The sequence below is a fragment of the Platalea leucorodia genome (assembly GCF_965183815.1).
Source record: "Platalea leucorodia genome assembly, chromosome: 2".
In the NCBI taxonomy this organism is placed as follows: domain Eukaryota; kingdom Metazoa; phylum Chordata; class Aves; order Pelecaniformes; family Threskiornithidae; genus Platalea; species Platalea leucorodia.
Genome location: NC_138824.1, coordinates 17963287 through 17983719, shown reverse-complemented (window position 1 = coordinate 17983719; position 20433 = coordinate 17963287). Strand labels below are relative to the sequence as shown.

The window sequence follows — 20433 nt, the reverse complement described above, 5'->3', positions numbered from 1 at the left end:
TTCGGGAGCCCAGGCAGGGGCTGGCAGCTCCTCGCGAAGCAGCAGTCACAGCAGTTGCATTGTTTCGGTCCTGAAGCTGCCTCTACTTAAAAGCATATTGACAAACCTGTATGTCACAGGGGCTCAAATGAACAAAAAAGGAGCAGTGGCATTTTGAGGCCGCGTTAGCACTTGGACGTGTAAGTTACGCCACCATCTCCTCCAGTTTGCTTTGATACTGCAGCCCAAGCCAGGGTGAGCGAGTGCTACAGCAAGGCTCTTTTCTTGCATTTGACCTGGCTTCGAGGTACACAACCGCAGGAACCCAACCTTTGAGTAAAGTTTTTTCCATGAAAATCCCTCAGCAGCTAGGAAAATTAAGCAACAGAACAGTAAGAAACTAGCTGCCTGTAGGAGCAGCACTACGCGAGGTACCAAGAGAATTCCTTTTCAGCGGCGTTTGAGAAACCATACGTCAGGGACAGAGGAGCCACAGTTAACAAACATTCTTTATTGTCAAGACATTCTCATAATTTGCCATTTTTTATTTGTACTGTATAAAAACTTGCACTAAGTCAAAGTAATAAAAGCCCAGTTGTCTGTATCAATAATCAATGATGTTTTAAGAAGTTTTGGAATAGCAGTTAAGGAATTCATCCACTTATTGATAAATAAGATGTAACAGGTACCACGCATCATTTTGATCAGAGAGCGTTTAAGGCTTTGATTCCAACGCTATTTGGGCCTACAACTTCTCTATTAATATTGCAGAAGCACCTCCTCCTCCATTGCAAATTCCTGCAAGACCATATTGTCCTTGTTTCAACGTGTGGGCCATGTGAACAACAATTCTTGCTCCAGACATTCTAAATAAAAGAAAAAAAAAAAAAAGTATAAACTTAGTTTAAAGGAAATTCTTAATTTGACCCACACAGGATAGTTGGCAGAATATAGTACTGACCCCCTGGAGGGGAAAAAAACCACACCAACAAAAAGACCAACCCAACCCTTTCATCTACGCTTAGATGCAACGCAGGTTATTTTTCTCTAGCTGCAGTACTTAACAAACAGAGAGGTTCTTAGCCATACACAAACCAAAACTGCGTCGTGTTTATGTAAAGTTTCTTCTGGAAAAGGAAAACGCCTCTAAGTCAGTCTGTATATTACGAAGTATCTCTACGTGTAGCAAAGCTCTTTCAAAGAAGGTAATACATCTACCACGAAAACCAAATCGATAGTAATGATTAATTTCAAACAGTTCCTTATTTGCTTACAACTTGATACACCGCAGTATGCTGCTTTGATCCAGCTGCTGTGCAAAATCAGACATTTAAATTCTGTCATTAGACCGTCGAAATTAACTTTTAAAGACAAAAAAATCATATTCCCTTAAGAAGCTGATGTTGCAAAGGAGATGTCGGCATGTCTTGCGGGATTATGCCTTGATTAGAGCTTTTTAGGAACCATGAAGTACCCCTACTTGTTCCTGATGTACAACGTCGTTACTTCACATCCACATTTACGCAGGGGTTTTGAAATGGGTTTTCCTCATAGACCTGGACTGCGCGACATCATCACCCTTAGGGAGGATTAATGGGATAGACCGAAGTCGTGAGTAAGTAAGTTACAGCGGCTGGGGAGCACGGCCGGTGATCCGACTCCTCGAACCAGATGACAGAACTTCAAACAAAAGACCCCCCAACACCCCCAGACGATCCCCGCCTGCTGCATCAGGGGCTTGGGGACTTTGGGATTCACGGCCAAAAACGCTTTGACAAGACCTGGAATTTAATTTTGCTCGTGTAAGAAATATAAAAGCCCCTGTACCGTATCCTTCGCTATTTTCATACGTTTACCTGTAAATATCTTTAGCTTAACTACTCAATTAATTATTATGGTTTATTCTGTCATGTTAATAGTGATTTGGTTTTAATACTTCATAAATCCATATAGCTGCGGTAACAAGCAAGCTCTTTATAAAAGTAGGTGATTCCTAACTGTGAAGAGAAAAATGGGATCGTGCTCTTTTCAAGGTACCCAGAAATTTAACGCCTGAATTAAGTCCCTATGTGCCTGATTGGTAACAAATTTCTGTTACCCTTCCTCCTTGCGTTAAATTTGAGAATAAAGGTAAACGCGTTAGCAGTATGTCTAGAAACCAATGCCTCCGCGCGGAACACAAACCAGCGCTGCTTTTCCTTACCCTATGGGATGCCCGAGAGAGACGGCACCTCCGTTGATGTTGACTTTTTGTGGATCAATACCCAGCATTTTAATATTGGCCAGCACCACAACGCTGAACGCTTCGTTGATTTCCCACATTGCAATATCTTCTTTTTTCATGCCTGTCTCACTTAGAATCTAGAAATAATAATAAAAACAATTACTACTGTGAAAAAATTAGGAAGCTAATGATAGAAATAATTAGGTCTGTTTTGAAGTCGGTGACTCAGGCTTCCCATAGAGTGACTGAAGTTCACATTTCGGAACCTCTTTGTCAGACGGGAAACGGCAAAACTGAGCTACTGAAGCACAAACTTGAGTTTTCACAAAAGAAACGAGAGTACCCTATGCCAAGAATACGTTTTCATCACACTTAGTTACACTAAGACCACTGCCACAGTAAGTACATTTAAACTGATACGGTATTGCCTCATGCCGTACGCTTGTCTTCAGTTCCTTTTTGAACGAGTCTATACTTGTATACCCGCATTTATTTTGCCTGCAGCCATACTAGCTGCAAAGCTTCAGAAGTGTAAACAAGCACAAAGTTGGTGAAAGCAGTATAAAACAATATTCTCTTTCAAAATAGGTGTGAGAAATTTGTTACCCTGAAAATCTGCATTCTAGCCTTGATCCTCTGAAAAACGTGCTCTTTGTATTCATGATGTAATTATAATTTCGATCCTAATTACAGGAAGATCCACTGAGGGATGAACCAACGATCCAGTGCTAGGGAAGTTTGTTGTTTTTCAAAAATCACTCAATTCTTTTCCTACCTTGGGAACAGCGTGTGCAGGTGCAATTGGGAAGTCAATGGGATCAACAGCAGCATCTGCAAAAGCTGTAAAAATCGCAAAAGCTGTTTAAAGGCCTTTTGTTTTTACCGTACATGATTTTCATTCATGCAAGCAGCAAACCCAGCCCAGACAGAAAAATTCTGAATGTAACTGTCCATGAAATAGATACATCCAAAATTTAGTGCCTTAAGGGAGCCACATAACAACATTTTTGTATTTTTAGTATTATTCCATATAGAAAACTCCATTTATGATCCAAAGCCTGCTGGTACGACACTTGAAATTTCAAGGACTGTATCGAGAAGGTGCAGCCATAATGCCTAGGGGCTCCCCTTTTCTGTCCCGCGAATGCCGGATGACCGGCCAAACAGGACTCCCAGTCTGAGAGCATACTACGGGCGTATTTTCCAGGACTGTACTCGAAGCTATGAAAAGCCGTACCTACTATCCGTGCCAATGGTTTGACTTTCAGTCTCTTGGCTGCCTCTGTAGTCATCAGAACCAAGGCCGCTGCTCCATCGTTCAGAGTACTGGCATTGGCAGCTGTAACTGTTCCTAGACAAGGTAAAGCATTCTTTAAACAGAGGGGAAAAGCGGGATAGAGCTCAGGGATATCCTGTCAATGAGATTTTTTACCTTAGGCCCTTGAACATAAGGTCTCAACAATATGGTGGTATCTGTGGTACTGAGTTAACTAAAAATGAGTTATTCTTTTACATCAGTTTGAGTAAACACGTACAATCATCACATGTACTCCTATCTATCCAGGTGGCGGTTTCGAGCATGCCTTCCCTGTCGGCTGCACGGCTGGCATTCACACAGAATTCCAGCTCAAAAAGGGATGTGAATGAGAGGCAGCTTTGCTTTCGCCAGAGAGACGTACCAAGGGCGGATTCGGGGAAGTCACAGGTAACTATGTAAGGGCACTCCAGCTCCCACCGACGCCAGAGCTTACACTTGGCAGAGACCAAGGCAATAGCTAAACTGAAACCAAGCTGTTTCAGTCGTCTTAAAGTAAATGTCCAAAACAGAGGTTTTCGCTGGTTTAAGGTTCTTGGACCATCTTTTAATCCAAGCCAGTTCATGCTGTTGTGAAGCATGTTTCTTTATCTTAGCAGACATTTAAAAGCTAAGGGACTACTGTTGGGCATTCAAGCTCTTGTGAACAGGACTCCTCACTACAACAAAGTATCACAGAATCACAGAATCGTTTAGGTTGGAAAAGACCTTCAAGATCATCAGGTCCAACCGTTAGAACCTAGCACTGCCAAGTCCACCACTACACCCTGTCCCTAAGCACCGCATCATCCTTGCACTTGGTAGAAAATTAAGCAGTTAATTCAACAATATTTACCATTTTCTTTTTGGAAAACAGCTTTCAACTTTGGAACTTTACTAAAATCAACACGTTTGTATTCTTCATCTTCTTTCACTTCTGTATCTGGCTTTCCTGAAATTCAGATTTGGTTTAGTATTTTATAGTACAGTCCATTCTTAAGACATTCTAACACAGTACTTTGATTAAATGCTGCCTTATTTAAACAACTTATTTCATTAAAAAAATGTAAACACATGTCAAATGCATGTCAAGAAATGTGCTTATGAAAACTGGAAAAAAAATTATTCCTTAATCCAATTTATTCACAGCAAATCCATTTATACTTCCTGGTGGCTGAATGAAAGGGACAAAGAACATATCTTTAAGGTAATTAATAGGGAAATTAAAACACAGATGTCCTCAAGCCATACTAGCTAAGTTCAGTAGCTAGTCTTCCACTTACATAAAAAAGGAAGAAGATACAGCGTATAACATTAAAGGAAAATTAAAAACCAAAACCAGATCACAGGTCCCTGACTGCTCTTCACCAGAAAGTCTCCAGAACAGAAAATTCTTAGCTCATTTAAAATTAGCATTCCTGATATCTGCATGTTTAAACAACACAAGTTGCACTGAACACGGACAATGTTACAGCTTTCAATGAGAAACACAATTCATTTTATCACACCTTTCCATAATACCTTTTTTTGAAATAGTGACAGGAACTATTTCATTTTTCAATATTCCTGAATCCCAGGCTGTTTTGCTCTTTGTGTAAGAGCCTATGGCGTAAGTGTCTTGTTCCTCTCGTGAAATAGTAAACTTCTTCGCAGTATTCTCAGCACAGTTGCCCTTGGAGAAAACCAGGCACATTAGGTTTGACATTTCTGGAGATGTGAACTACAAATGTAGCTGAAAAAACTCAACCAGCAGATTTCCAGAATTGAATGTGACTAATGTGTGTCCATTTCTAATTTCCACAGTCGTGATCAAATAGTAACTTCTGGTTTTGGAATATGAACTTCAGATTTAGCAAACGTTTTCTGGATCCAGATTATTAAAGCCATGAAGGGAACATTCATTACAAGGCTTTTCTTTTAAGTTAAAAAACTGCATGCCAAAGTAAGTTTTAAAGTGCTTAGGGCTGACGTCTTCTGAGACTGAAGATCATTGTTCAGTCACAGAACAGCATGTTCACATCATCTTAGCAGTGTTGTCATGCCATTATCAGCTTGTCTGTTCCGCAGGTTACAAGGACAGGTCAACACACAGGGCTTATTTAGCCTTCAGGATCTGATACGCTAAAAACTGTACAAATAAAAGTATGTATACCTTTTGTCTAATAACTGGAATGAAATAAGTAGAATGAAACAATCAATTCATTTTTTATATAGGTCAATCATAATCATAATTATATAATTATACAATCATAATTCATTACCAACACTAAATACCTGGTGACAAAATAAAAAAAAAAAGGATACTCATTTAGTCAACCTGAAAGGTTTGTTTTTAAACAGGTTTTGTTCCACCTCTCATTTCTGTAGAAAACTCAATGAATCAACACAAACCCCTTTAGTACTGTGTCCCTGCAGTGCTTCAAACAAGCAAGTTCACTTCTATGCAGTTAAAGAATTTAAAGTCTTCATAGCACCAGCAACTTAGTCTATTGCCAAAACGCAGACAAGAGTAAGTTCCTAAAGCCATCGGATGGGCCCTCCTGTATATTCTCACACAGACCGGTACGGTTTTCCAAGCAACCTACAGCTGCTATAATAAAGACAAAAGGCTCTACAATATTGTCCCAGTCTGTTAAAACTTTGTGCATTATAACCAACTCCCAGAGTTTTTCCCCACACAGAGGAACTAGCAAAGCCACTATTTACATTCCTATAAAAATCCTCACAAAATCCATTTTGGCTGGAATGTGGGAGTGGATTTCAACCAACAGCCTAAGCAGAGTGCGCTAGACTGCAAAAAGAATAAATCACACACAGCAGCAGCGAGGTCTGTATCAAATATATGGATCACAGTAGAATATTCTTCACGACGTGTTTTCCTGTCCACCAGCAAGAACACTAACTGATCAACCAATAATGCCCTACAGTTGTGAATTACCCTAGGCAAAGGTCAGAAATATGCGTAAACTGAAAGTAGTCGTTCTCTTTTCAAACTCTTCTTCCCTGATGCTTGTTCTTCACTATCTTCCTATCACTTGTTTTCCAAACCCACCCTAAGTTTGCAGTTGTTTGTCCAATTTAAGTTACCATGCTGATGAGTAAGCATATCAGCTGACTCAAACCTTCCAACAGAAGATAGGCGCTATGTACATTGGGGGAGGGAAAACAAACCCGAGAGCCTGCTGAACCGTACAGAGTAGGTACCCTCAGAGACATCAAGTAACTCGATTGCTCTCTCCCACACATGGAGCAATAGCAATCTATCAATCAGTAGCAGATTTTTTTTTTTAAATCCCTGCTCTAGGCTATTCAGACTTCAATCAGAGACAGATAAATATTAACACGCAATTTGCAATTTGGTTTTGGTCTTCTGTCTAGCCCCTCCATTACAGTTACTACAGGACGCCTGGAAATGGAAGACTTTTTCCTCCTCCGTTAATGTTATTCCTCATTTCTAGGTTTGCTACATGAAGCAGTTTCATAATAATTATAAGCAAGCTCTTCAAAGCTATGGTTGATACTTCAGTCCTGTGCAGGAATATTTACCATATGGATATGGTTATAAGCATCTGTCAGCCCATCTTTTACTATCAGGTCTTCCAGCTTTACTCCTCCATAAGGCGTTGATCCTCTGCTCATTGTATAGGGAACATTAGACATGCTCTCCATTCCACCAGCAACCATTACATCCTGCTCAAAGGAAACAAGTTAAAATTATTAATAATGCAGCGTGTTCTCTATGACTTCTTGTAGGAACAATTAGCAAAAGCTTAAGCATGGACGCTTTATATTTCTGAGGAGTCCTAGAGAAAGAGGAAAAAAAAAATCTTTATGCATTCAAAAAGCAAGCAGCAGGAACAACAGCTGAAGAGAGTTAATCCACCCCGACAGAACAACTGGACTCGTCTTGTATGCAGTTCTAGAAAGCTGCAAGAGCCATGTCAGCCTCTTGCACTTTTACTTCTAAAGCTTCAGAGATCAAATTATAAATTTTACTTTAAACAGTTTCTTTTTCTTTAAATTTCTCATTTTTGTTCTTCATTCGCAGCTCCATATCCCTACGCAACAAGCAACAGTCAGAATCTAAGAGACCAATAAGAAGAGACAGAGATTTACAAGTACCTGCAGTTTTACATAATATTGTTTCATCTTACTATGTAAAGAGAGATGACTTACAATATGGTTTTATTATCTGAAAAGGCCAGCAAAAAAAGAGATGTTAATAATTATTCGTTACTGAATTAAGCTGAATCATTATGGGCATTTCTAAATTAGTATACTTTTCAAGCTGAGACAAAGCAAACAAACAGAAAAGCTATAAGGACCATAAGTATACCTACTGTTCATCAGGCTATACCCTCAAAATCCCTAGGACCTCAGGATGTGCAGAATAGACACAGTTGTGTTTAACAGCATATTTGAAATATGGATAAATGTAAGAAAAATACACACACAGCAGTGTGAGTCTTTGAGAATTCAATCATGCTGTTAATATAAATTCAAAAAGATTTTACATCGTAACAGCAATAAGAAACAGATGAAAGCTTTTTTGGTTTCTTTAAATTAAGACTCAGGGAAATAATGGTTTGGTTCAGAACAGATTATAAACTAGATCCGGGAACAGTGACATGAAGTAATGAAGAAAAGAAAGAAGGCTGGAGACAAAGTGGAAAGGCAGATAAATCGGAAAGGCAGCTGAGATATGGAAGCAGCAACAGATCAGAGGAACAAGAGTCCCTGACATTTCAATTCCCTAAAGTGAAAGACTTGGAGACAGAGTTAATACAGTCGTTTATACGATGATGTACACTGACTCAAGCCACTGGGAACCATTGCTGACTTTCATACCGCAGATACCTCACAGCCCGCAGCCAGGAAAAACAAACAAATACAAATACAAAAAATCCATAATTTATAGCTCTAAGAGACTAATAGCTGGCTGAGTCTGCTTTTGCTGAGACTGGCAGCACAGCATGTATGATTAGCTCAGCTGAAAACTCCAGTTCTCTTCAGAGCTCATGGCCTGCATCTGTCAAACCAGCCAAATGCAAAACCACTCTCACGAAGTCACTGGATGTAAAGTCCTAAATCCAAATGCAGCTTTTACACAGACATGCTGGGCCTGGTTCAAAGTCCAGTGACAAGACTTCCACCAACTTCAGCAGGCACTGGACAAAGTGCTGCTCTCTGCAGAGCAAGGCCAAAGCAATAAGTAGTTGCTTAACTCAGCTATACTGTTATTTCCACAGAAGGGATAATGAAACTTAAATATAAAAAAAACCCAAACACACTCTTACTTTTGTCCTTAAAAAAAAAAAAAAAAAAAGTACATTTCTCACTAATGAGCCACTTATTTTGTAAACCAAAAATATATATTGAACTGACAATATTTTCACTTCAGAGAAGGGGAGATGTTGCTAAAATGCTTTAAGTATGGAATTAAAAACAAAATTGAAATGTCTTTCTTCACGTTCACACTTCTCCCATATTCTTTGCTGTGTAGCATTTAACAGCTTGCTGAAGATGGTGTATTCTTGCATCCTCCCATTAAGTGATACTATTTTCCCCATCATACAGAGAATATTAGAACACCGTTGACAGAGATGAGCAATTCCCCTCTATCAAGCTTTCTTCAATGAAAACACTTATTCAGCAACAATTCTTCTAAAACAATAAAAAAAAAACCCTGAAACATCTTTAATGTACTTGGAAACAACATTGCTTTAATATGTACATTTAACCCATTTAAGTGTTAAAAGTGTCTGAAAGTCAAGATTGAATGTGTTTCAGCAAAAACTAAGTCTATAACTTCAATTTTTCAAACCAGAAAGCTTGAAAATTCCCTTAATTATTTTTTGGGGGTGAGGGAGGAGGTGGGGTGGGGGAAGAGCAGTAGGGAGAGGATGTAAACACCCACCCCCACCCCCAATCCACTTTATTTGCCTAGCTCTAAAAATACATCTGACAATTTCCTAACTATAATACTTAAAATTTTCTGTTTTAAACCAAAACACACTTAAGTGACTATAAAACTAAGGTTGCATAAGCAAAACAAAACCTCGCTAATTAGCTTTATTGTCCCAAGTCAAAACACAGTCCCAAATCAAAGAGCACAGTCATTAGTAGGACAGGATCTACAACATTAGTTGTGTGTTCCTTCCATAAAACCACTAAAATTCACATACCTGACTCCCACACATCAGGCTTTGTGCTGCCATCATGATCGATTTCATCCCTGAAGCACAGACTTTATTGACAGTTGTAGTAGGAGTGGAGATTGGCAGACCTGAGTCAAAGAAGTTGTACAAACTGTATTACTTAAAGGGCAGACAGTCTCGGTGTTTCAGCAATATTTCGTATGGGACCAGTTTTTACCTAAGCCCAGGGTGTCCAGCTTGCACTATTTAGCCTGCCAAAGCAATTTATCTACCCTCACCCCTAGTTGCTATCCTTCTTGGAGACTCTTGTTGTCTCTCCCCTTCAGACAACAGACTTGTGATAAGGGAGCATGCAAATGAGGAATCAGAGACAGAAGATCAGGGAAATGACTCTAGAACTATTCCTCCTCCTGACACCCCAATCCCTGCCTCTAAGAAGCATTCAAGATTGAAAAGGCATAAACAAGCTGTAGAATTTAGCAACCGGCAACAAGACAGACCCCAGAAGTACAGGGACTCTAAACACAAGCAATACTGAACAAGACCAAAAGCGCTGGGCGTCAGTGTCATTCACACAGTTGTTACTGCGTTCTGACTGTCATTGAGTGTTCATGGCAACAGCTTTGGGCTCTGCTGTGTGCAGCTCCACTCAAGACCATTGCGTCACTGCCTCTACCCTAGGCTTGCTCTCTAGAATTATGGCTTGGCTACCATCACAGCTCCATCCCAGCAGCGAGATGGAGAAACTCGCCAAGGGAAGGAAGAGAGCCATATTCATCCCCTTGCCTCACATGGAAGCAGTTCCTTCTTCTTCAAAAAAGTACAGGGACAGAGCCAAGAAAGTATCCAGTTCTTCCCTGACCCAGAGACCTTCCTAGCGTCATGCTAAGGCATAGAATCCCATCCCCACAGCAAAAGGGAGAAGAACATAACTCCTGCACCCCAATAACATTTGTGCTGCAGTTAACATTACAGAGTGAATCCTTCCAGACACAGCTCCATACTCCATGGGAAGATGAGCGTAATAACATACTCATATCTGCAGTTCATGGAAACTCACTGACCCCTTATCCAATAAGGCTTAAGAGTAATGATACACTGAAGAAAAAAAGTCTGTTTCATGAAAGATTCAAAGAGCAGCATCCATCATTAGCATCAAGTGCTCTGGCAGTAGCTGCCTGGTCTCCAATATCATCTTCTCCAGGTTCCGCAAACACTGTAGGCAGTAACACCCATTGTGCATAGGAAAATTGATTCCCGAGGACGCACAATTAGGCCCACTTACATGAGTACAACACACACCATTCACCCACCACGCAGAAAAAAGCATACGCAGACTGTCTTGACAAAAGGCTGGGCACCACTCTGCTTTAACTCATAGCTCAATAATCTACACTGTCTACATAAAGACAGAAAACCTTATACCCCAGAATCAAGAGAATTAATACCTGCACCCAGGACTGCTTGTCTTGCTGGAGCTTGTCCTTGCCCAGCCTGCAAAACATTACCCATATACGCTTCTTTCACTTCTTCTGCAGGGATACCTACAAAACAAAATTGTTTCCATTCAGGAGATTTTGCACGAAAGATGTAACTCCCTTTTACGAACCTTCCCACTGAAGTTTCCTATCAAAGACTGATGAAAGGTGCCATGTCCAACCCCTGTGCCAAAAGCAGCACACAGGCCCCTGTTGGGCGCATCCCAGACCTCTCCTCTCATATGCACGGCACCCGATGAACTGGTGACCCCCACAGAAGAGAATTCCCTTGTTACCCTGCAGAACAAGCTACAGTTAGCTAACCAAAGCAAACATTTCCAAGTCTCGCTAGTCACCTGAGAAGCTCAATTTCCACGGATGGTTCAATGCATAAAACCTTCTACCTGCCACAATTATGACTAATGAAAGAGTTCTGTTTGTTTGTTTAACAGGGGTGAGCCAAGGCCACAGCTAGCTACCACCAGACAGAAGAGGCCTGCTCACCCACTGCATCTCTTGCAACAGCCCTGGTGTTCAAGTTCTTGCAATATGCTGTTTCAAGAAGCCAAATTTGTAGAAAACTAACCCTCCTCCCCCCAAAAGACTTTTTTGCTAATTCAAATCCATCAATAGACTCACAAGGGTGTCCTACAAGCATAAATGCCCATGTGAAAAATGGGCAGGGAAAGGAAGGGCCACTGGTTTCAGCAACAAGTAGCCTTTGCATCAGCTTAGGTGTGTCATAAAACCCCACCCCAGAAAAACAATCAGCATCTTCAATCAGATTTGGATTAGCACGGATACCCCTAAGTAATATTCTGCTCCTAGAAGCAGCACTTAACTTAATTCAGATTGAAACAAAGCCCAACAGTCAACTTTACTTAAATACCATTTGTGGATAAAGACTTAGGAGTGCCACAACAGCAAAAAAATACAGCATCTTTTGTTTACCAAGCAACTTAAAAGACAGAGACTGATACCGTTCTGAGCCACTTGAGGTTTTCTTTGTTGCAGAAAAAATATTTACATATACCTGCTCTGTCAATTGCTCCCTTAATTGCAATGGAACCAAGTTTAGTGGCTGGCAATGACGAAAGAGATCCTTGGAAAGATCCAATCGGTGTCCTTACAGCACTTGCTATCACCACCTCCTAAGAGGAGAAGCATGGAGTAAAAGTCACGGTCTCTCTCACAAATGCACACGTATACCAGTATTTTTTAAATTTATCCACTTTACTCTTTCATTCACGTCACAGCTTCCCTTTCATCCTGCAAGTGTTTCAGAGCACTAAAATAATCTTTATTAATGCATGCAGCATGGAGAATAAACATAAGGAATTAGAGATTGGTGTGCAGTTGCAAGACTACAATCTTGTTGGGATCATGAAGGCATGGTGGGATGGCTCCCATGGCTGGAGTGCTGCCAAGGAGGGACATGGGCTCTTTAGAAGGACAGGCCAAGGTGACAAGGAAGGGGGGTTGCCCTTTAGGTGAGACAACAGCTGGAGTGCACTGAGCTCAGCCTTGGGATGGATGCTGCTTGAAAGAGTCCCAAGGCCCTGGAGGGAGGAGGGGTCAAAGCAAGCTGGTTAATATTTGATGATTACCCCTTCCAAGCTCAAGAGCAGTCCATTCCAACAAGCGGGATGTCAGGTTAAAATGCCAGGAGGTCTGCATGGGTGACCAAAACTCATACACAAAAAGGAAGCATACAGAAGGTGGAAGTAGGGACAGGGAACCTGGGAGACACCGTCCGAGCCTGCAGTGACAAGGTTACGAAAGCCAAAGCCCAACTGCAATTTAATCTGGCAAGGGATGTCAAAGGCAAGAAGAAGGGCTTCCAAAAGCAGCTAGGAGGCAAAAGGAAGTCTAGCGAAAATGTGAGCCTGCTGCTGAATGATGCAGGGGACCTGGTGACACAGGACATGGAAAAGGCTGAGGTACTAAATGCTCTCTTTGCCTCAGTCTTCACTAGTAAGACTGGCCTTCAGGAATCCCAGGCCCCAGAGACCAGGAGGGAAATTTGGAGCAAGGAAGACGTACCCTTGGTGGAAGAGGATGAGGTCAGGGAATACTTAAGCAAACTGGACATACGTAAATCCACGGGCCCTGCTGTGATGCACCCACGAGTGCTGAGGGAGCTGGCAGATGTCTTTGTAAGGTCACTCTCGATAACCTTGCCATGATCACGGCAATTGTGAGAGGTGCCTGAGGACTGGAGGAAAGCAAATGTCACTCCTGTCTTCAAGAAGGGCAAGGAGGACTTGGGGAACTACAGGCTGGTCAGCCTCACCTCAATTCCTGAGAAGGTGATGAAACAAGCTAATCCTGGAAACCATTTCCAGGCACATGAACAACAAGAAAACGATCAGGAGTCATCAGCATGGACTCATCAAAGGGAAGTCATGCTCAACCAACCCAGTAACCTTCTACAGGGAAATGACTGGCTTGGTAGATGCAGGCAGAGGAGTGGACATTGTCTGCCTAGACTTTAGTAAGGCTTTCAACACTGTCTCCCATGAGATCCTCACAGAGAAGCTGTAGATGTATGGGCTGGATGAGCAGCGAGGTGGACTAAAAAACTGGCTGAATGGCCAGGCCCAGAGGGTGGTGATCAGTGGCATGAAGTCTGGTTGGAGGCCATTAACTAGTGATGTACCCCAGGGGTCAATACTGGGTCCAATCCTGCTTAACACCTTCGTTAATGATCTGGATGATGGGGCAGAGTGTACCCTCAGAAAGTTTGCTGGTGACACCAAACTGGGAGGAATGGCTGATACACCAGATGATTGTGCTGCCATCCAGAGGGACCTAGACAGGCTGAAGAAATGGGCCAACAGGAACGTCATGACATTCAACAAGGAGAAGGGCAAAGTCCCACATCTGAGAAAGAACAACCCCGGGCACCAGGACATGCTGATGGATATCCAGCTGGAAAGCAGCTTTGCAGGAAAGGACCTGCGGGTCCTGGTGGACACCAAGTTGAACATGAGCCAGCAATGGGTCCTTGCAGCAAAGAAGGCAAATGGTATCGTGGGCTGCATTAGACAAAGTACTGGCAGCAGGTCAAGGGAGGCGATCCTTCCCCTCTGCCTAGCACTGGTGAGGCCACACCTGGAGTGCTGTGTCCAGTGCTGGGCTTCCCAGTACAAGAGAGACATGGACATACCGGGGAGAGTCCAGCAAAGGGCCATGAAGATGATTAAAGGACTGGAGCACCTGACACACAAGAAAAGGCTGAGAGAGCTGGAACTGCTCAGCCTGGAGAAGAGATGATTCAGGGGGACCTCATCCATGTATATTAATACCTGAAGGGAGGGTGCAAAAGGAACAGATCCAGGCTCTTTTCAGTGGTGCCCAGGCACAGGACCAGAGGCAACGGGCACAAACCAACACACAGGAGGTTCCCTCTGAACATCAGGAAATACTTTTTCGCTGTGAGGGTGACCAAGCACTGGAACAGGTTGCTCAGAGAGTCTCCATCCTTGGAGATAATCAAAAGCACCCAGGTCACAGCATAACGCATAAGCAGTAGTTTAAGACATGGTATGACATTCAGCTCTATACCTAGCAGCCCCTCAAAACAGATTTACTCTTATTTTGCCTCTTAGCTTCAGTGCTACATCAACATACCTACCTGCTAAAACCATGAGAGCAGCATGAGGACCTGGCACCAAAAAGATGCACATTTCAGACCTCTGGCTGCCCCTGGACAGCTACTGAGAAGAAGCAATGAATGCCTCCAGCTGTGCTGGTTTCAGCGGAAGTCAGACACAAAGCTTTACAGGGTCTCACCACAAGTTCTTTATTTAGAGAGACAAGCAAAGAAACAAAACACTAGAAAATACCTGAATGAAAAAAAAAAGACAAATTATACTTCTTTAAAACTCAGGTCTGTCTGTTTCTGTAACCCCTTCTTCATCATGATTGACTTCAGTGACAGTAACACGCTTGTCCTCATGTTTTATGTTGCAATAGCAAGTTGCAGAATAACATACAAATAACGTCAAAGGGATAAGCTGGCATCAGCTGTATTTTCCAATAAGGGGTAAATAGTTGCATTAAGTTAGCTGACACACTTCTAACCAATTTTGTCCCACAGTACCTAACAATTAGCAAAACAAAATAAAAAAGAAAATCTGACTTTTATTCCAGATTTTGCAGTCAGGTGTGACTTGGGGACAAGTCACATTGTCTACAACGCAGATTTTTTTGTGGTAACTTTTTTAAAAAGTTATGTGATTAAGAAAGAGATTTAAAACAGTGATTTATTGCAGTCGGATGGTGCTTTATACTTACATTTAAAGTGCGCTGTGATGCATAGCCACGGCTTGTATACTTCAAAGCCTGAAAATAAGAAAGTCCTCAGAATTTCATATTGAGAAAGCCAATACCATGACATTTGAGAAATGTACCATTTATGTAGAAGTCATTATTTTAAAAAATAATATCTAAGAAACACTGGAAAAAATATTCAATTCAAAACCATAAAATGCCTTTTAAAAAAGCGAAGTCTCACCATAACATCTGTGATAAAATATTTTCTGAAAAATAAACAAATACTCCTTTAAAAACAAAACCCAACTCATTTGGCCAAGTCCGTTATGTACACATACAACACATGTCTAAACCAGGGAGTGAGTGGTGCTATCTTGAAAAAGTTTACTACTCACTCTGTCTGCTTCTCTGGACTTTGGTTCACTCATTGACACATAACCTCCTGACACAGCTGGTGAGGGAGCCAACTAGGGAAAGTGCCCCGCTGGACCTCTTGTTTGTGAACAGGGAAGGACTTGGGAGTGATGTCATGGTTGGAGGCCGTCTTGGGCACAGCGATCATGAAATTATAGAGTTTTCGATTCTTGGAGAAGTAAGGAGGGGGGTCACCAGAACTGCTGCTACCTTGGACTTCTGGAGGGCAGACTTTGGCCTGTTCAGGAGCCTGGTTGACAGAGTCCCTTGGGAGGCAGTCGTGAAGGGCAGAGGAGTCCAGGAAGGCTGGACATTCTTCAAGAAGGAAATCTTAAAGGCGCAGGAGCAGGCCCTCCCCATGTGCTGAAAGACGAGCCGGCAAGGGACAAGACCGGCCTGGCAGAACAGAGAGCTTTGGCTGGAACTCGGGAAAAAAAGGAGAGTTTATGACTTTTGGAAGAAGGGATAGGCAACTCGGGAGGACTACAAGGATGTCGTGAGGTTGTGCAGGGAGAAAATTAGAAGGGCCAAAGCCCAGCTAGAACTTAATCTGGCTACTGCCATAAAGGACAATAAAAAATGTTTCTATAAATACATTAGCAACAAAAGGAGAGCTAGGACACGCTACACCCTTTATTGGATGCAGGGGCAAACATAGTGACAAAGGATGAGGAAAAGGCTGAGGTACTCAATGCCTTCTTTGCCTCAGCCTTCAATAGTCAGACCAGTTGTTCTCTGGGTACCCAGCCCCTGAGCTGGAAGACAGGGACAGGGAGCAGAATGAAGCCCCCATAATGCAAGGGGAAATGGTTAGCGACCTGCTACACCACTTAGACACACACAAGTCTCTGGGGCTGGATGGGATCCACCCAAGGGCACTGAGGGAGCTGGTGGAAGTGCTCACCAAGCCACTTCCCACCATTTCTCAGCAGTCCTGGCTAACCGGGGAGGTCCCAGTTGACTGGAGGTCAGCAAGTGTGACACCCATCTACAAGAAGGGACGGAAGGAGGATCCGGGGAACTACAGGCCTGTCAGCCTGACCTTGGTGCCAGGAAAGGTTATGGAGCAGATCATCTTGAGTGCCATCATGCTGTATGTACAGGACAACCGGGGGATCAGGCCCAGTCAGCATGGCTTTATGAAAGGCAGGTCCTGCTTGACTAACCTGGTCTCCTTCTATGACAAGGTGACTCACTCAGTGGATGAGGGAAAGGCTGCGGATGTTGTCTAAATGGACTTTAGTAAGGCCTTTGACACCATTTCCCACAGCACTCTCCTGAGAAACTGGCTGCTCATGGCTTGGACAGGCGTACTCTTTGCTGGGTAAAAAACTGGCTGGATGGCCAGGCTCAAAGAGTTGTGGTGAATGGAGTTAAATCCAGTTGGTGGCTGCTCACAAGTGGTGTTCCCCAGGGCTCAGTATTGGGGCCAGTTCTGTTTAATATCTTTATCAATGATCTGGATGAGGGGATTGAGTGCCCCCTCAGTAAGTTTGCAGATGACACCATGTCGGGTGGAAATGTCGATCTGCTGGAGGGCAGGAAGGCCCTACAGAGGGACCTGGACAGGCTGGATCAATGGGCCGGGGCCAACTGCATGAGGTTCAACAAGGCTCAGTGCCAAGTCCTGCACTTGGGTCCCAACAACCCCATGCAACGCTACAGGCTTGGGGAGGAGGGGCTGGAGAGCTGCCTGGCAGAAAAGGACCTGGGGGTGTTGGCTGACAGCTGCCTGAACATGAGCGTGTGCTCAGGTGGCCAAGAGGGCCAGTGGCATCCTGGTCTGTATCAAGAATAGTGTGGCCAGCAGGACCAGGGAGGTGACAGTGCCCCTGTACTCGGCACTGGTGAGGCCGCACCTCGAGTCCTGTGTTCAGTTTTGGGCCCCTCACTACAAGAAGGACATCGAGGTGCTGGAGCGTGTCCAGAGAAGGGCAACGAAGCTGGTGAAGGGTCTGGAGCACAAGTCTTATGAGGAGCGGCTGAGGGAGCTGGGGTTGTTTAGTCTGGAGAAGAGAAGGCTGAGGGGAGACCTTATTGCTCTCTACAACTACCTGAAAGGAGGTTGTAGTGAGGTGGGGGTCAGTCTCTTCTCCCTAGTAACAAGCAATAGGACGAGAGGAAATGGCCTCAAGCTGCGCCAGGGGAGGTTTAGATTGGATATTAGGAAAAATTTCTTCACCAAAAGGGCTGTCAAGCATTGAAACAGGATGCCCAGGTTGAGTCCCCACCCCTAGAGATATTTGAAAGACACATAGATGTGGTACTTAGGGACATGGTTTAGTGGTGGACCTGGCAGTGTTAGGTCAATGGTTGAACTTGGTGATCTTAATGGTCTTTTCCAACCTAAACAATTCTATGATTCTTTGATTCTGTGATTAACTTTACTGCTTTTTAAACAGCGGCAGTCTGTGTCTACAGCTTCATTTCATTGGTGTTTCATGAACCAAAATGAGGATAATGAATTCAGAATGCTAAAACAAAATATTAAAAAAAAAAAAAACAAACCAAAAACAAAACCAAGAAAAAGAAAAAGGTATGACCTGAGTAGGCTAATTCACCAACTACTAGCTTCATCTAATTAATCAGTGTAAAGATACAAAGATACATCTGTAGATATTATTTCATATATTAAGAGAATTATCTTTCAATTAGTGGTTTAAAATATCAAGAGTTTAAGCCATTTCCTTAGACAACATTTCAGTACACTGGAGACTTCTGGTCATTACTGACCGAGAGCTAAATAAATACTAATTAAAAATAATAACTACTTAAGGACACTGAGAAAACAGCATCAATTTTATAAATCAATGAATGCCTTCTGGTATTGTGTCCACAATATGAAAATCTAGTCTGTTTCTCTCTTCATTTGACAACCTTCAACTATCAAAAGACAGTTTTTTTCCTACTACTTTTCAATTGGTTATTTTTTTTCCCCTAGCTCAGGTTGTAATAGCCAGTGGAAAGTTTAAGTTAAACTTCTCTCTGAAAATGAATTCTGTTCCTGCAGGGCTCTAATAAGAGGGCTTTCAAGGGTTAGCGTCAAAAAAAAAAACCAAAAAAAAAAAACAGCAAAGTAACATGCCCTTACTGTGCTACACCTGAAAGTTAGTTTTGTAGTAAACTGGACAAACCAGACAATGCACTTCTAAGTGTAACTGGCATCTACCAGTAGCATTCATGCTCTGTGTCAATTACAGGCTTGGGTTTTTTTAAAAAACAAAACAAACAACAAAAAAACCCACTTTCTACAGCTGGTAAGACACAACCTTCAGCTCTGCATATAGCAATAAGGCCAATCCACATGCAGTCCAGCGCAACGTGGATGCTTCACCTGCCCTTTTCTTCCTCGTACAGCTCTCCACAGCAGTGCCGGGACCCCCGGCGCTCCGGGCAGACCGGGCACCCCACCAATGAAGTCCGTGGTGCCTCAGAGCAACCGGGTACTGTGGCTCTTCGGGCAGGAGCACTCAGTACCGCACCTCCCAGCCATCCGTGTTTCTGATGACCCCCACGCACACCGAGGCAGGACATTTGCTACCTGCTTCCCCTCCCAGCCCTGGCTAGAGAGAGCCTTGACAGCCGCTACGCATCCTCATGGCCGAAGCGGGTACCAGATGGATACAGGGGCTTTGCAGGGCAGCGAATTACGCAGGAAGGAGCTGCAGAGCCGGGCGAGGGCCCTGGCCAGCCCGCCGCGCTCCCAGCGCCGACAGGCGGTTATGAGGCAATGGAAAAAGCCGCTCTCAAGATCGCGGGTAAAGGTCCCGCCGGGCTTAGCGCGGTACCCGGCCCGGGGCTGCCGAGGCGGGGGGAGCCGCCCTTCACCGACCGGGCGGCTCCGGGGCGGCGCGGCCCGCCCGGCCTTGCAGCGGACACCGGCCCCCGCTCCCCCAGCCGAGGGCCCCGCCGCAGGAGGCGGCCCGGGACCTGCTCCCTCCCCTCAGCGCCTTCCCGGGCCGGGGGCTCCCTCCCGCCGCGCCGCAGGGGTGAGGGGAGGGGAGGGGTACGCCGCCTTCCCCGCCGCAGGGACCTTGGCCAGGCGTTTCCGGGCCCCGCGGCGGGGCCGGGGCTGCGCAGGGAGGGAGAGGGGAAGGGAAGGGCTGGGGCCCGCCCCGGCGCCGCCCGCCTCACCCGCAGCAGCTCCGCGGCCGGGCGCCGCCGGCCCAGCATCGCCACCGCCGCCATGTTCCCGCCGGCCGCCCCCGTCACCTTCACCGCCACCGCCCCCACCTCGGCCTATAGACGGCGACTCCCCGCCCCCTCCCAGCTCCCATTGGCCCTGGAGCAGAGGGCGGTGCCAAATCCGTCCCTGCCATTGGCTGGGCTGGAGGGCGGGCCGCAGCGTCACGGGGTTGCGCCGGGAGAGGGCGGTGCCCGCCCTGCGCTTGCGCGGCCCCTGAGGCGGCCGGGGCGGGCGGCTCGGTAGCCCAGCGGCTCGGTAGCCCGGCGCCGAAGGGTGGGCGTCCGGCCGGTGCCCGGCAGCTCCTGCCGCCGCCGCGGGACCTCCGCCCTCTCTGGGAACCCTTTCTGCAGTGACAGGCGCGTTTCTTTCGTCGCCGGGGCCGCCGCTTGGGGACGGGAGGGGCGGGGCGGCAGCGCAGCCCG

General features: G+C 44.5%; 1 protein-coding gene across 7 annotated transcripts; it reads right to left on the bottom strand.

Annotated features, from left to right (window-relative positions):
- Positions 1 to 470: 470 nt before the first annotated feature.
- On the bottom strand, positions 471 to 20042 carry ACAT1 (acetyl-CoA acetyltransferase 1). 7 transcript variants are annotated; one of them, XM_082303764.1, is made up of 13 exons: positions 19960 to 20023; positions 15433 to 15480; positions 14771 to 14981; positions 12167 to 12284; positions 11104 to 11199; positions 9683 to 9783; positions 7044 to 7187; positions 5019 to 5169; positions 4354 to 4449; positions 3441 to 3554; positions 2979 to 3043; positions 2183 to 2340; positions 471 to 845 (listed from the first exon to the last, which is right to left on the bottom strand). In XM_082303764.1, exons 5-13 carry the CDS (start codon positions 11165 to 11167, stop codon positions 725 to 727), a joined length of 1014 nt encoding a protein of 337 aa, XP_082159890.1. In that variant the 5' UTR covers positions 11168 to 11199; positions 12167 to 12284; positions 14771 to 14981; positions 15433 to 15480; positions 19960 to 20023; the 3' UTR covers positions 471 to 724. The 7 variants fall into 7 exon arrangements, with proteins under 7 accessions (XP_082159890.1, XP_082159886.1, XP_082159891.1 ...); XM_082303760.1 differs by lacking the exon at positions 14771 to 14981 and adding an exon at positions 16036 to 16243 and having other exon boundaries at positions 19960 to 20018; XM_082303765.1 differs by lacking the exon at positions 19960 to 20023 and adding an exon at positions 15807 to 15845.
- Between the last annotated feature and the right edge of the window lie 391 nt (positions 20043 to 20433).